Raw genomic sequence first — 13120 nt, 5'->3', positions numbered from 1 at the left:
GTTAAATTCGGTGAGCAGCGATGTGGGCACTGCAGATGCAGCCCACATCGCTGCTGACACCGATCTCTTTCCCCTCCGCTGTACCGATCGGTACAGAAAGGGGAGGGAGGAACAGGCGTCATAACATGACGCCGGTTTGTTTCCAAGTGATCACTCCGTCATTTGACGGAGCAATCACGTGGTAAACGGCCGCTATGAGCGGCCGTTTACCGTGATGCGCCGGGTCCTATGGACCCGGCGGTCACGGATGCTCTCGAGTGCGCACACCTCGGGGCACGCGAGAGCAGAATTCTGGGAGGCCGTTAATTAACGGCCTCTCTGAGTTAAACAACCGCCCTGAAGCCGTTAATCGGCAATGGGCAGTTGTTAAGTGGTTAAAGCTAGATCACTAGCTATATAGGTGAGGTGAATATAGTGGTGTATACTGCGGTCAGGGCACAGACAACAACCACTACACAGCAGCAAGATAGGAAATCAGCCAAAAACGATTGGTGTGTACTGTGTTGAAGGTACACAGAACACCCACTGCTTCAGATGCAAAGTAACACACTACAGGAGGCCGCCTTAAAGGCGGCCTTATATAGTGTGGGGCGTGCACTACACAGCCTAAGCTATGATTGGCCACAGGCAGGATGCCTGTGGCCAATCATGGCTCTCCTCGCTGCCGGCGCTGCGATTGGCCAAGCATGCGGGGTCACAGTGCATGCTTGGCCAATCATCGGGCAGCAATCCACTGCGCCAACGCAGTGCATTGTGGTCCACGCGCGCGTCACTCGAATTTTGACGCGAACGGCCAAAACGTTCGGAATTCGCCGAACGGCCGAACAGCCAATGTTCGAGTCGAACGTACGTTCGACTCGAACACGAAGCTCATCCCTATTTATAAATAACAATCAATAAATTGGGCCATTTTGCCAGGAATTATGACTCAAATCCATGACTATGGTATTAAATATGTCTTGTTACTGCTATACTAAAAAAAAAAAAAAAAAAAAAAACACACACCTTTTTCCTTAATGACCACACTACACCAATTGGAGTAAATTGACCATAGAAGCCTTCTTATTAACCAGTTCCCGGCCGGCGCATGCCGATGTATGTCAGCAGAATGGCACGGGCAGGCATATTGGCGTAGAGGTACATACATTTTTATATGCTGCCCTGCCATCGTGTATGCGCCACCGGCGGCGTGCTCGGGACCGATTGGGACCCCCGTAAGTCCAGTCGTGGGTCCCGCGGACTCGATTGCCGCGGGGTTACTACAGCACTGATTGCTGTATAAATGACAATGGTCCCAAAAATGTCCGATGAGTCCGCCATAATGGCGCAGCCACAATAAAAATTGCTGATCACCGCCATTACTAGTAAAAAAAAAAATATTAATAAAAATGTCATAAAACTATCCCCTATTTTGAAAATGCTATAACTTTTGCACAAACCAATCAATAAATCTCTTATTGCAATTTTTTTTTACCAAAAATATGTAGAAGAATACGTATCGGCCTAAACTGAGGGAAAAAAAATGTTTTTTTATACATTTTTGGGGGATATTTATTATAACAAAAAGTAAAAAATAATACGTTTTTTTCAAAATTGTCGCTCTATTTTTGGTTATAGAGCAAAAAATAGAAACTGCAGAGGTGATCAAATACCACCAAAAGAAAGATCTATTTGTGGGAAAAAAAGGACGCCGATTTTGTTTGGGAGCCACATCGCACGACCGCACAATTGCCAGTTAAGGCGATGCAGTGCCGAATCGCAAAAAGTGGTCTGGTCTTAAGCCAGCAAAATGGTCTGAGGCTGAAAGTGGTTAATAAATATAAATAACCAATAATTAACATTAATTACATAACAAATCAGACCAGACTATTTAAAGAGCAAAGGATGAAAGGTCCTAATATGCATAAAAACCAGGACAGTACCTGCTAGTCACTTCACCGGCCTCCAGCCGCAAAAAACAACTCAGAGACAACTAGCAGGTACACATCCACCACCTGGGAGCCGTGCCTCAGACGGGTCCCTACACCATACCTTTTGGTGCCCAGAAAACCTAAAAAGGACCTTGCACCCCGCCATCAACCCATCTTACTTAGAAAGACCCCCAGAGTCCGTATTTGGTTCCAAACCACCTTATACAGAGCGGGAGGGTGAGAAGTTGCTCCTTCACTTTCTTTTGCTAACCAAAGCCCTCCCATTCCTGTAAAAATATAACTTATTCTCCTCCCCACTCAAAGCCTGGCCCCTACAACTACTGACCTATCCTGTGCCCTTAACTAGGTCCTAACAAGCCCCTTTTAACCCCTGTCATGCAGGCCCTACGTCTAGTGCATTCTTTCTTTTCACTCCGGGCCTTTCTAAAGGGAAGGAATAGGTCACACGTCACTCACCCGGACAAGGGTCTTGTGTCTGATTGGTGGATCTCTCACTTATGATGTTCTTTGCTGAACATCTGATATTCCAGGAATCGGGCGGTGACACAGGAGGCACAGTGACACGGACTGTCCGCTCTGAGCTGGTGACATTATATACCTCCAATCCTCCACTCACAGTCAGGTAGATGGAGGGGTCAGTCCCGTTCTCCACCCAGCAGGAGATCTCAGCGCTGCCATTCTGGAGACACCTCACATCCAGAACTGGATCTGATACCGGAACTAAGAGACACAGAGATGGGGAGATCTGTAACATTGTACTATAATGAAATATGATTTCCCCTGTAATACCCCGTCCACCCCAATCCATTACGGTCAGAAAAAGTCACAAAATTCCTGAAATATCTTTGCTGCAGAAACTTTTATTGCAAGATCCTAAAGGGGCCAATTGTGTGATTGGGATTCCTAGGCTTTGATTGATCTCTACAGGAGGGGACCATCAGCCAATAAAAATTGACTCCTTCCTGGGGGGCGTGGCCAGTCACGGAGCAAGATGGCTGCTTAACCACCCAGCTCTGCTCAGCTCCAAGACAAACAGCTGCTCCCAGGACTTACCAGCCGCAGCTCCCTCTCCCTGATGCACCGGAGGGGAGCCCTCATCCTCAGCGACTGGACAGTATGTCCAAGAGGAAATACCTCAGCCTCCACAAGCTGCGCCACCTCCCCGAATATTTCCCACAGCCGGCCATGCAATCATCCAAAGATGGCGACGGTGCGGCGGCTTGTGATCCCTCATAGGACACAGGCATCATGCAGGGACCTGCAGACAACTCGGAGCCCATGGAAAATCTCACATCAGAGCCTACCTCTCCCCAGCAATCACCTTCAGATAGAGGTAAGCGGGCTGCACTGTCCCCAGTACTTTCTCCTGCTAAGGAACCACTGCTTAAGAAGCAGCACTGGGATGTCCAGACACGCACAAACCCTGAGGAAAATCACTCAGACTGCCTAGCAGCCCTCCCTGCCAGTGACCAGCCAGCATCTGAGCACACACTAAAGCTCATTCTGCTTTCTCTGCAAAGAGTCTTTCATAATGAACTGCGCTCCTATATATCTACCTTAGAAAAAGAAATGATCGGGTAGAGGAATGCACGACCGACCTGGAAAAAGTGGTGACAGAACATAGCTCAGTTTATAACAAAATGGCGGATGCCTATGACCATCACACTGAAGAAATCCGATTCCTCCAAGTGATAGTGGCTGATTTAGAGGATCGCTCCAGAGGAATAATATCAAATTTAAGGGCATACCAGAAACTGTTAAACCTCCAGAACGAATTATTTAACTACATCAGCTATTCCTCCTGCTCTTCGCTCCCTCCGCATGTTAAACAGACAGCCAGGGGTGCAGGGGGAGATGCCAGGTCTTGGACCCCCCACAGCAGCAGAACAACAGGGCCCAGTCACAAGTGCGACTGCAGCGACCCTTATAGTTCCTGCCACTGGCTCCCTATCCCCACCATGGAACTTTATAGGAGAGTATAGTATACTTGTAGTTTGTTTGTCTTTACCTTGATCAATATTGTGTTTGGCAATACTGTAAAAATATATCTTCATAATAAAATTCTCCTTTATTGGTGTCCTCCTTATTATCCATTGGGGAGATTTCCCCTCATTTCCTATCATGGTGACCACACAGGAAGTGCATAGAAATCCTCCCAAATGGAGTAAGACAGCAATAAAAAACTGCCAGAAGTTCTAACTCTTCTTATCTCTGTTATAATAGTTTATAAAAAGTCTTAGCTGGAATTGGGCTTCATCTACTAATGTCCTGGCAGATTTATTGGGGGAAATAGAAGGTCTCACAATTATAAATTGTGAGATTATGAAGTAGCTCATTCTGGTGTCCTCCTCACATTATGTACTTGTATGACCTCTTCTACTGAATGTTGGGTCTCTGTTTAGGTTTTTTATGTCTGTCCCTCAGAATAAAAATTATATTTTGTATTAGGACTTGTTCTGTGGTGTGGTCAGTGGTGAAGGGTTGATTGCCAGTGTCCAGGGTTCCCTCCTTGGTAGGGGTGACACAAGTCCAAAACCACTCAAGCTATCCTGCCTGAAAGCTATCAAAGCTGACAACAAATCATAGGTGTTGGAGGCTTTGCCCACCCCGCAACTGCATGTATGCAATGTATGCTGGTACGCAAGTCCAAGACGGATCAGTTGGGAAAAGGGATCAAGGTAATTTTGGGGAGTGTGCCTGGCCTGGTAGTATGCCCAGTCAAGGTTATACGGGAGTGGTCGGTTTTACGGCCTCCTGGTAGTGGTCCTTTGTTGATTCATGAAACTGATTTGCCGTTGTCACAATATCAGTTTGTGGTGATCTTCAAGAAGTGCTTGGAAATGGGGGTTATCAGTTGGTGACTATGTGTCCCATTCTTTCAGAATTGGGGCGGCAACGAAGGCCTCATGCTGGGGTTTGAGTGATAAAATACTACAGCGGATTGGGCGATGGGAGTCTCATTGTTTCAGGTTGTATGTCCGCCCCACCTCCTGTAGGGGGAGAAAGTGTAGGGGGAGTCCTGTCGTGGACACTGGCTGCAAGGACCCTTTTCTGTCCAAATTCCCCCTGTTTTTTTGTTATTGATATATTAATCTTTCTTTTGTTACATTTTTGTGAGACTGTTCTCTTGAATGTTAATTTTGAACAATACACAATCCTTAAAAGAGCTAATCACACTGACCTCCGGAGACGGACTGTCTGGTCACCTAGGCTGCCTTAAGTGCTGGCTTAATTAACATGTTTATTGTGTAATTGTTTTTTAAGTTGTTGCTATAGGGGGAGGGGGGAGTATCCATGAGCAGCCCTACCTCGTTATCTACCCCTTGTGTAAAAAAAAAAAAGTTATTTTCGGCTAGACTTGTTTACAGTGCAGCTATGATAATATATCTCTCTGATAGTCAGATTGGAGGAAGCGGGATGTACTGACGGAAGCACTCAATCGGAGTGTGGGATCGGATCCGTCACAAGTCCTATATGGTGTTTGTCATGTGTATGTTTTGTGTGCCAGGGGCTGTCTTTTCTAGGTACTTGCATGACGGGTGTGTGATGGTGATTGTCCTCTGGGTCTACGTTTCTGTGTTTTTCTTTCTTTTCAGCCCCTACCTGTCTGATGTGGATCCTGGGCCATTCCTATGTACATTGGGGGGGGGAAGGAGGGCATTGGTCAGACCAGAGGGCCGTCAGTTGGGTTTCTCCAGGGAAGAGGCCAGGATGAGGTGGATTGTCTTTCCGGGTATGCTATGGTCCATAGTTATCCTGGAAATACAATGGTACGCTCACTTGGACAGGCCACCGGATGTGTTATTATTACATGTTGGGGGTCAACGACCTTTGCCTTCGGACTTCAAGGGAGCCGATAAGGAACATCAAGTGGGATTTCCTTCGACTCTGATTGGCCTTTCCTGATACGGTCATAATCTGGTCGGATATCATCAGGAGGGCAACATGGCAGGGGGCCCGGTCAGTGGACCGCATTAATAAAACAAGGATAAAGGTCAACAAGGCTGTAGTGAAGTTTGTGGTCAGGAACGGAGGGAGGGTGGCCTGGCATCTAGAGTTAGAGGGGGACAATGACATTTATTTGAGGGGAGATGGGGTTCACTGTCAGGGGTGGGAATAGATATGCGTTTCCTTGGGCTCCAGGAATGTCTCCAGCGGGCTTTGCGGCTGTGGCGGGTCGCCCATGCTTAAGGGATCACTGGTGGGCATCTGTGGCAGGGGTCTCTGAAGGTCGGAATGGTGGTGGTAGATATATATATGTAGCACCAGCTCCTAAAGAGCACACACTATGTGTTTTTTTTTTTTCTATTTAAAATTCCTAAAGCCATAGTTGGGTTTTAGGGTAAATTATACCAAAATGATGGTTTCAGTACCAGTCTACCTGGATTGCACTGGGTTCTGCTTGGCCACAGGTGTCGCTGTCACCACTGGCAAGTATGAGAACACAATTTAGCTAGGCACATTGAGTGCCATTCTTTCTAGGAACCAGCCCAGTGGGAGTGCCGTCTTGCTGTGCATTCTGGGAGAGGGTACTTAAGGTACTGACATCACGTGCTTCTGGGTTCCGGTCCAGAAGATCCTTCTGTCTGTTTGGTCCTGGTCCTCCTGACCAGCCCCCATGGCCCTCATGGCCTGGGGTGCGGATCCACCCAATTCCAAGTCTCAGGGCTGGCTGGCCTGAGGCAAAGTAATTGGGAGGAGGATTCAAAGGTAATCCGGTGCCGTCTCATCTGTGGAGAGGCCCAGAAACTGGAGAAGCACCCAGGGGAGGACTCTTTGGAAGAAGGCCATGCATAAGGCTGGCTTCTCAGAAGGAGCCTTGAGGCTCAGTTGAAAGACACCAAGTGAATCTACACTCATACGGTATCGCTGAACCGGCTGCGAGATACTGGTACTGTATGATAGCTCTCTAAATATGTCTGCGTCCTTCAATTACATCCAAGTCTGTGGCAGAGACTTTGTTCTGTTCAAACATCTATCAGCTGCTCGGCCTAGTGAGAGGAGGTCTATCCGGTAGCTGTGAGAATCCAGTTGTGGACGGTAATTCTCTGGATTTCTATAGTGAAAGACTTCCTATCTTCTGTAGTTTCAAGAGTACCTTACTACCTAACCCTCTACCCTTCATTGAGAGACTGTTTTGTTTACTACTTTTCAAATAAATATCCCAAAAGTGGATCCAGTGTCAGTTTCTGCAATTCTTTGGGTCATCTACCTCAGGAAACCCCTAGATGTACATGAGGTCAAGAAGGAAACGGTACACCCAATCAAACCAACTGTTCCTTGGGGGGTCAGTGCTACATATATATGGATATATACTATCTGGTGCGGTATGGGTTGGGACCTATCTCGGGATGGGTACCTTTCCCTAATTGGTAATTGGACTATCGGTCATCGAGCTGAAGGTGAAAGAAGGAGGTATGCATTTGTCCCTGTGCTGAATGGATCCCGGCTAGGGGCCAGGATACTGTGATGGTGGTCAGCAGATGAGATAGTGGGGCCTTCTTTCAGGAACCGCAGACATAGAAATTCTTTCTGGTTAAAAAATGTATGTTGTTTCAAATGTTTTATATATGTGTAGCGATGACACATTGGACAAAGTGTTTGTCATGTACACATTTAGATTTTGGCTCAGAACAGTAAAGGAGTTCTGAGGGTTCATTGTGTAGGTTTAACTTTGACATCAGTTTGGCTGGACTGTGTTAGAGTTCTGCCTGGTCATGTGTACAGTGAGGTACACATGACAGGCTCAGAACCAGGCCTGGTTGGACGATTTAGGTATCAGCCAATCAGTGGGTGCGCCGAGCCCCGCTGAGGAGTCTGGGGGAAGGGTACTTAAGATGTTGAAGTCATGTGTTCTGGATTCATTCGTGAGGCCCTAGTGGTCTGTTCCTGATTCTGGACCGGGGTAGCCCTGCATATAAACAATGGGGGATAAGGGAGGGATAGAGACCCCTATGTACAAGAGGAAGTGGGAAAAAGATGTGGGAGATATCTCCGAAATACAATGGAATGAAATTCTTGAACTGGCTCCGTTGGTATCACTCTCTCCCTCTCAGAGGATGTCACATCTGTTCTTATTATATAGAACCTATTATACTCCTCGTAAACTTTTTCAATTTGTCCGACGGCCGGATGCAAGCTTCCCCCGGTGCGGGGACATGGAGGGAGACATGATTCATATGTTTTGGAGATGCCCGAAGTTGATCCGCTACTGGACGGAGGTGACAGGAACCATTGATCGGGTTTTTGGAACCTCCACCAGGATGGAGGTGAAGTATTGTCTCCTGGGATTAGTTGAGGGAGTTGGAAACCCGGGAAGCAGCCAGACGGCGGTCCTGAGATGCCTATTTCAGGCAAGGAAATTGATTGCCCTAAGATGGTTGTCGGTGTCGCCTCCGTCCGGTAGAGAATGGATAAATAGCATGAATGTGGTAATTCTTAAAGAGAAAGCGTTATATATAAAACAAGGGACTTTAAAGAAATATGACAAGATGTGGAAACCTTGGTGGGATGCCAGAGGGATTGATATATGAATAATAAAAGTGTGAAAAATAAATATTTTTACGATGAAAAGTGACCCAATAAGAATTAAAGTAAGAGGGCAAATGAAGAGGGTGGAAGTGTGCGAGAATGGGGATGAGAGGGAAGATTGATAGAGTGGGAATCTAGATTATATGGAACATCAGCTAGGGTGACCCTCATGAAACCAATCCCCTCTTATATTTTTTATCTGATAAGGTGATGGGAAGGGGGACTGAGGGGATGTTCAATTTTGATGTATTTTGTAAACAAAATAAATATCTTAATAAAGAAATAAAGTTAAACAAAAACCACACTGTCGAGGACAGGAGTCAGTCTCACACCCAAGTATTTGAGTACTTCCGATACCCATTTAAAGGAAAAATTCTGTTGGGCCAGAGTCAGTGAAGGCCCCGGTAGGGTAAGATTCATCGCCTCCGATTTATTGTAATTGATCTTTAGATGAGACACGTAGCCATATAGGGAGAAGGCCTGAAGCAAATTAGGTATGGATGTATGCGGATGAGTCAAAAAGAATAATAAATCACCCGCATAAGCGGCAATTTTGTAGGTTTTGGGGCCAGCTTTAAAACCAGATATGGATGGGGTGCTATTCATGGTGCGGATGAAAGGTTCCAACGTCAGAATGAATAAAAGGGGTGATAGTGGGCATCCCTGCCTGGTACCATTCCGCACCTGCACTTTACCAGACAGGGACCCATTGATTTTTAGTTTCATTGTTGGATTCTGATACAGGGAAGATATCCAGGCTAACATATGTGGCTTCAGGACAATGTATGCACAGGTGGCCAAAAGGTAGTCCCAAGAGACCCTGTCGAAGGCTTTCTCCGTGTCGGTTGACAGGAGAAAGCCCCCGAGTCCCACCTTACGGCAGTGAGTAATCAGATCAAGAGCCTTCGTCACATTGTCCCTGGCCTCCCTACCCGGGACAAACCCCACCTGCTCTAGTCCAATCAGTTGTGGGAGGAAAGGACTTAATCTGTTTGCTACAATCTTTGCGAGGATTTTTAAATCTAGATTCAAAAGGGAAATTGGCCTGTAACTGGCGCAATCTGTCGGACCTTTGCCCGGTTTAGGTATTACCGTAACATGCACCTCCAAAAATATTTCTGGTAGTTGACGTGGTACCATTAAGAAGTTTAGTGTATTTAATAGGGGCTCGGTCAAGATATCGCTAAAGGTTTTAAAATAGTGAGCTGAGAACCAATCAGGGCCAGGGCTCCTGCCAGATTTAAGGTTTTTGATTGTGTCTGTCAGCTCAGCTGAAGTGATTGGCCCCTCTAAGGACTCTGCTTCCTCTGGGGTAAGGGTGGGCATTCCACTCTGAGTTAAATAATCCCCAATAATGTGACCCCTATCCCCTCTAAGCTCGGGAGGTCTGTGTAGGTTTGGGATGTTGTAAAGCTTGGCGTAAAATTGTTGGAAAAAAGGCTGCAATGTCCTCAGTGCGATTGGTCAAATTGCCCTCTGTAGTCTTGATTGCTATGATGTTATTGGCCAGAGAGGCCTCTTTCAGAGCTTTAGCCAGCAGCCTACCCCCCTTATCCCCATGTTCATCATACACCCTTTTTTTTAAAAAAAAAAGCTCTCTTTTACTTTTTGAATCTAAAATAGTCTGCAATTCTTGACGTAGGGATAGGAGTTCCTCTGCTACTGTCTCATCTAAAGATTGCTTATGTTGGCTGTCAAGGTCTGCAATCCAGATCGCTAGTGACTGAACCTTGTTTTCAGCTTCCTTTTTACGGCTTGCTCCCAGGGAGATCAGTTCCCCCCTCAAGACGCACTTGTGCGCCTCCCAGATGGTTAGGGGGGAAAGGTCCTCCGAGGAGTTGTCCACAGAATAATTACGTAAAGTGTCCGTTAATCTGGTCTTAATGTCGAGGTCAGTAAGGAGGGAGGGATTCAACCTCCACATGCACGGTTTAGAACCGGGGGTCGGTCATTTAATAGTCAGAGCGACAGGAGCATGATCAGAAAATGATTGTATGCCTATGTGGGCTTCTAGCAAGTCAGGGAGGTCCCTTTGGGTCAGAAACACATAGTCGATTCGGGAGTGCTTTCTGTGTGGTACCGAGTAGTGTGTAAAATCTCGCCCTCTCAGATGGGTCATCCTCCATGAGTCAATCAAGGTAAGGGAAAATATGGAAGCCTTAATTTGTTTCAGTGCATGGTAAGAAAGGCTTGATTTCTCTGTGGACGTGTCCTGCAGTGGATGAAGAGGGATATTAAAATCACCTCCCAACAGCACTCGTCCCGAGGCAAAACCCCTCAACTCGTCAATCATATTTCTGCAAAAAGTTACATGTGCCCTATTGGGAAAATACACGTTCGCTAAAGTCAGGGGAGAGGAGCCCCACATCCACTTCAGAAATAGGACCCTATCACCTGGGTCTGCTAGCTGCTGGGTCACCTCGAAGCCTGCTGATTTATTTATAAGTATGGAAACCCCCTTGGTTTTTGCCCCTGGGTTCGTAGCGTGGTAAACTTTTGTGAAATTTTTGTGAAATAGATTAGGGATTTTGTTAGCATGAAAATGTGTCTCCTGCAAGAATACAAAAAGGGATTTTACCTTATTGAGTTCTCTGAGTAAGGATGTCCTTTTCTCCGGGATATTCAGACCCTGCACATTATGGGAAATCACGGTTGGGGCATGTCCCAAGGAAGAATAAGCCATCTTGCTGGCCTGTGCACAGACCTCGTATTCTCTCGCACAGAGGGAAAAAAAAGGGGGGGAAGGGGAAGAGGCAGAAAGAGAAGAGAAGCTAAGCCAAAACAGACAGAGAGTAAAGTGAGAAAAGGAGAAGAAAGGCCCCAAGTAGGGGCATCAACCAAATCAAGTAAGAGATCTGCCTACAGTCGGGCAACTGCAAGCTCAAAATTATCTTGTGAGTACTAGCTGCACCAAACTAAACAACGCAGAACCCACTTTCGGGGAAGCACGGGAGGCGCGCCACTCAGGCGTCAACTGCCTCTAGACAATACTGCAAACGTTGAACCGAAATAAGAAAATAAATTAAAAACACAAAACCATAACTATCTAGAGACCCGCAAACCCATTTTCAGCAAAATGACATGAACAAGTTAACAATGGCATCTCTCGGGGCGTGGTCTCGGCATGGAAGCGTGAAGACGGGTTTTCCCTGAGCTCCCGGACCGCGGCTCCCTGTCAGTCTACCCCGTCCAGCTTACCGTATATTCGGCCTCCTCAGTACCGCACACGCAACCCGGGAGGAGATTCGCTAGCCCCCGGAGTCCTGCTTTCGCCCGCATGGAGAGGTTCCTAGTGCCGATTCAGCTGGCCGCCTCCACCCCGGACCCGTCCAAGATGGCGATGGCGCCGACCGCAGGGACAGAGCTCACTATGCTGGATCCTAGCGGCCGTGAACGGTACGCTCAAAGCAATGATCTGCCCCTGTTCTCCCCGGCCAGTGACCTCTCCCCATGCCTCCCACGTTCGCTGTCACTAACGTCCCTGGGCAGCCCTGGTGGGGACATGGGAAGCTCCACACAGTGGGCTTCCAGGGACACACAGGCCTCCCATTACCAGGCCTCCATCCGGGACTCACAGCAGATTATGGTGCAGGGCTCTGGAACTGCCGCTCCCCTGTTGGTAACCCCAAGAGCCCCCTCCACCACACTGTTTAATGAACAGGCGCTATGGGCACTGCTGCAGAAGCTCCCCACTAGAGATGATCTTGACTCTCTGGCATCCAGAATGGAGGCGACACTTCGCGGAGAGCTTGCCGGCATCAAACAGGAGGTTTCTGACGTCTCCACGTGGGTCTCCTCAGTTGAGGCTGAGACCGCCACCCTCCGCCAAGATGTTACCTGTCTCCAGACCATGAGAGGGGAGGTGATTGATCAAGTTGCACAGCTGCATCTTTTAGTAGATGACCTGGAGAACCGTAATCGCAGGCGCAATATAAGAATTCGTGGACTGCCGGAAGCCACCCACCAGGCAGACCTCAAAGCGACCGTTACGGCCATATTTAATAACTACCTGGAGCGTCCCTCGGAAACATCCATTGAAATTGACAGGGTGCATAGGACCCTGGGTCCCAGAACACCGGCCGCAGACAGGCCCAGAGATGTATTATGTTGCCTGCATAACTACTCCCTTAAGGAAAGCATTCTGCAACGAGCCTGGCACAGAGGGCACTTGGATTTTGACGGAGCACAAATCACTCTTTTGCCCGATGTCTCCCGGCGGACCCTGCAAATGAGAAGATGTATGAAGCCCCTTTTGGAGAAGCTCACAGAACATGGTATTGCGTATAAGTGGGGCCACCCTTTCCACCTTATCGCAAGGAAGGGAGGCCGCTCGTACACCTTACGGCACCCTACAGAGGTCCCGGCCTTCCTCGACTCCCTGGAATTGCCATCAGTAACGCTACCCAATTGGCTGACATTGGACTCTCCTCCATTTGGCACCATCCCCATGGCTCAGCCGGCGGGAAGACCTCAGAGATACAGACGTGATAGGGGATCTCGGAACAGAAGACCGCAGGCCCCGCAGGACAGCGAGCCGTAGGATCCTGTGGCTTCTTTGGCCCTGAAGGGCTCCTCACTGGTTTGACCTGGCTCCTCCTGAGCGTAAGTACTACTCTGGTTTGACTTTGTTCCTGTTCCTCCCCCATATCCCAGTTGCA

At 47.8% G+C, this 13120-nt stretch overlaps 2 protein-coding genes across 5 annotated transcripts in view; one reads left to right on the top strand and one right to left on the bottom strand.

Annotated features, from left to right (window-relative positions):
• LOC143981547 (immunoglobulin superfamily member 10-like) overlaps window positions 1-13120 on the top strand; it is a 492232-nt gene that overhangs the window by 206170 nt on the left and 272942 nt on the right. The window lies entirely within an intron of this gene.
• The window catches only part of LOC143981465 (uncharacterized), a 72249-nt gene that overhangs the window by 22806 nt on the left and 36323 nt on the right, over window positions 1-13120 (bottom strand). The window contains exon 3 of the mRNA XM_077479346.1: window positions 2388-2651. Within this exon, the coding sequence (XP_077335472.1) occupies window positions 2388-2651 (264 nt within the window). The remainder of the gene's footprint in view (window positions 1-2387; window positions 2652-13120) is intronic.

The sequence above is a fragment of the Lithobates pipiens genome, unplaced genomic scaffold, assembly GCF_037356315.1.
Source record: "Lithobates pipiens isolate NorthernLeopardFrog02 unplaced genomic scaffold, aLitPip1_a1.2 Scaffold_16, whole genome shotgun sequence".
In the NCBI taxonomy this organism is placed as follows: domain Eukaryota; kingdom Metazoa; phylum Chordata; class Amphibia; order Anura; family Ranidae; genus Lithobates; species Lithobates pipiens.
The sequence above is the reverse complement of the archived record's forward strand: the minus strand, read 5'-3'. Positions and strand labels throughout refer to the sequence as shown.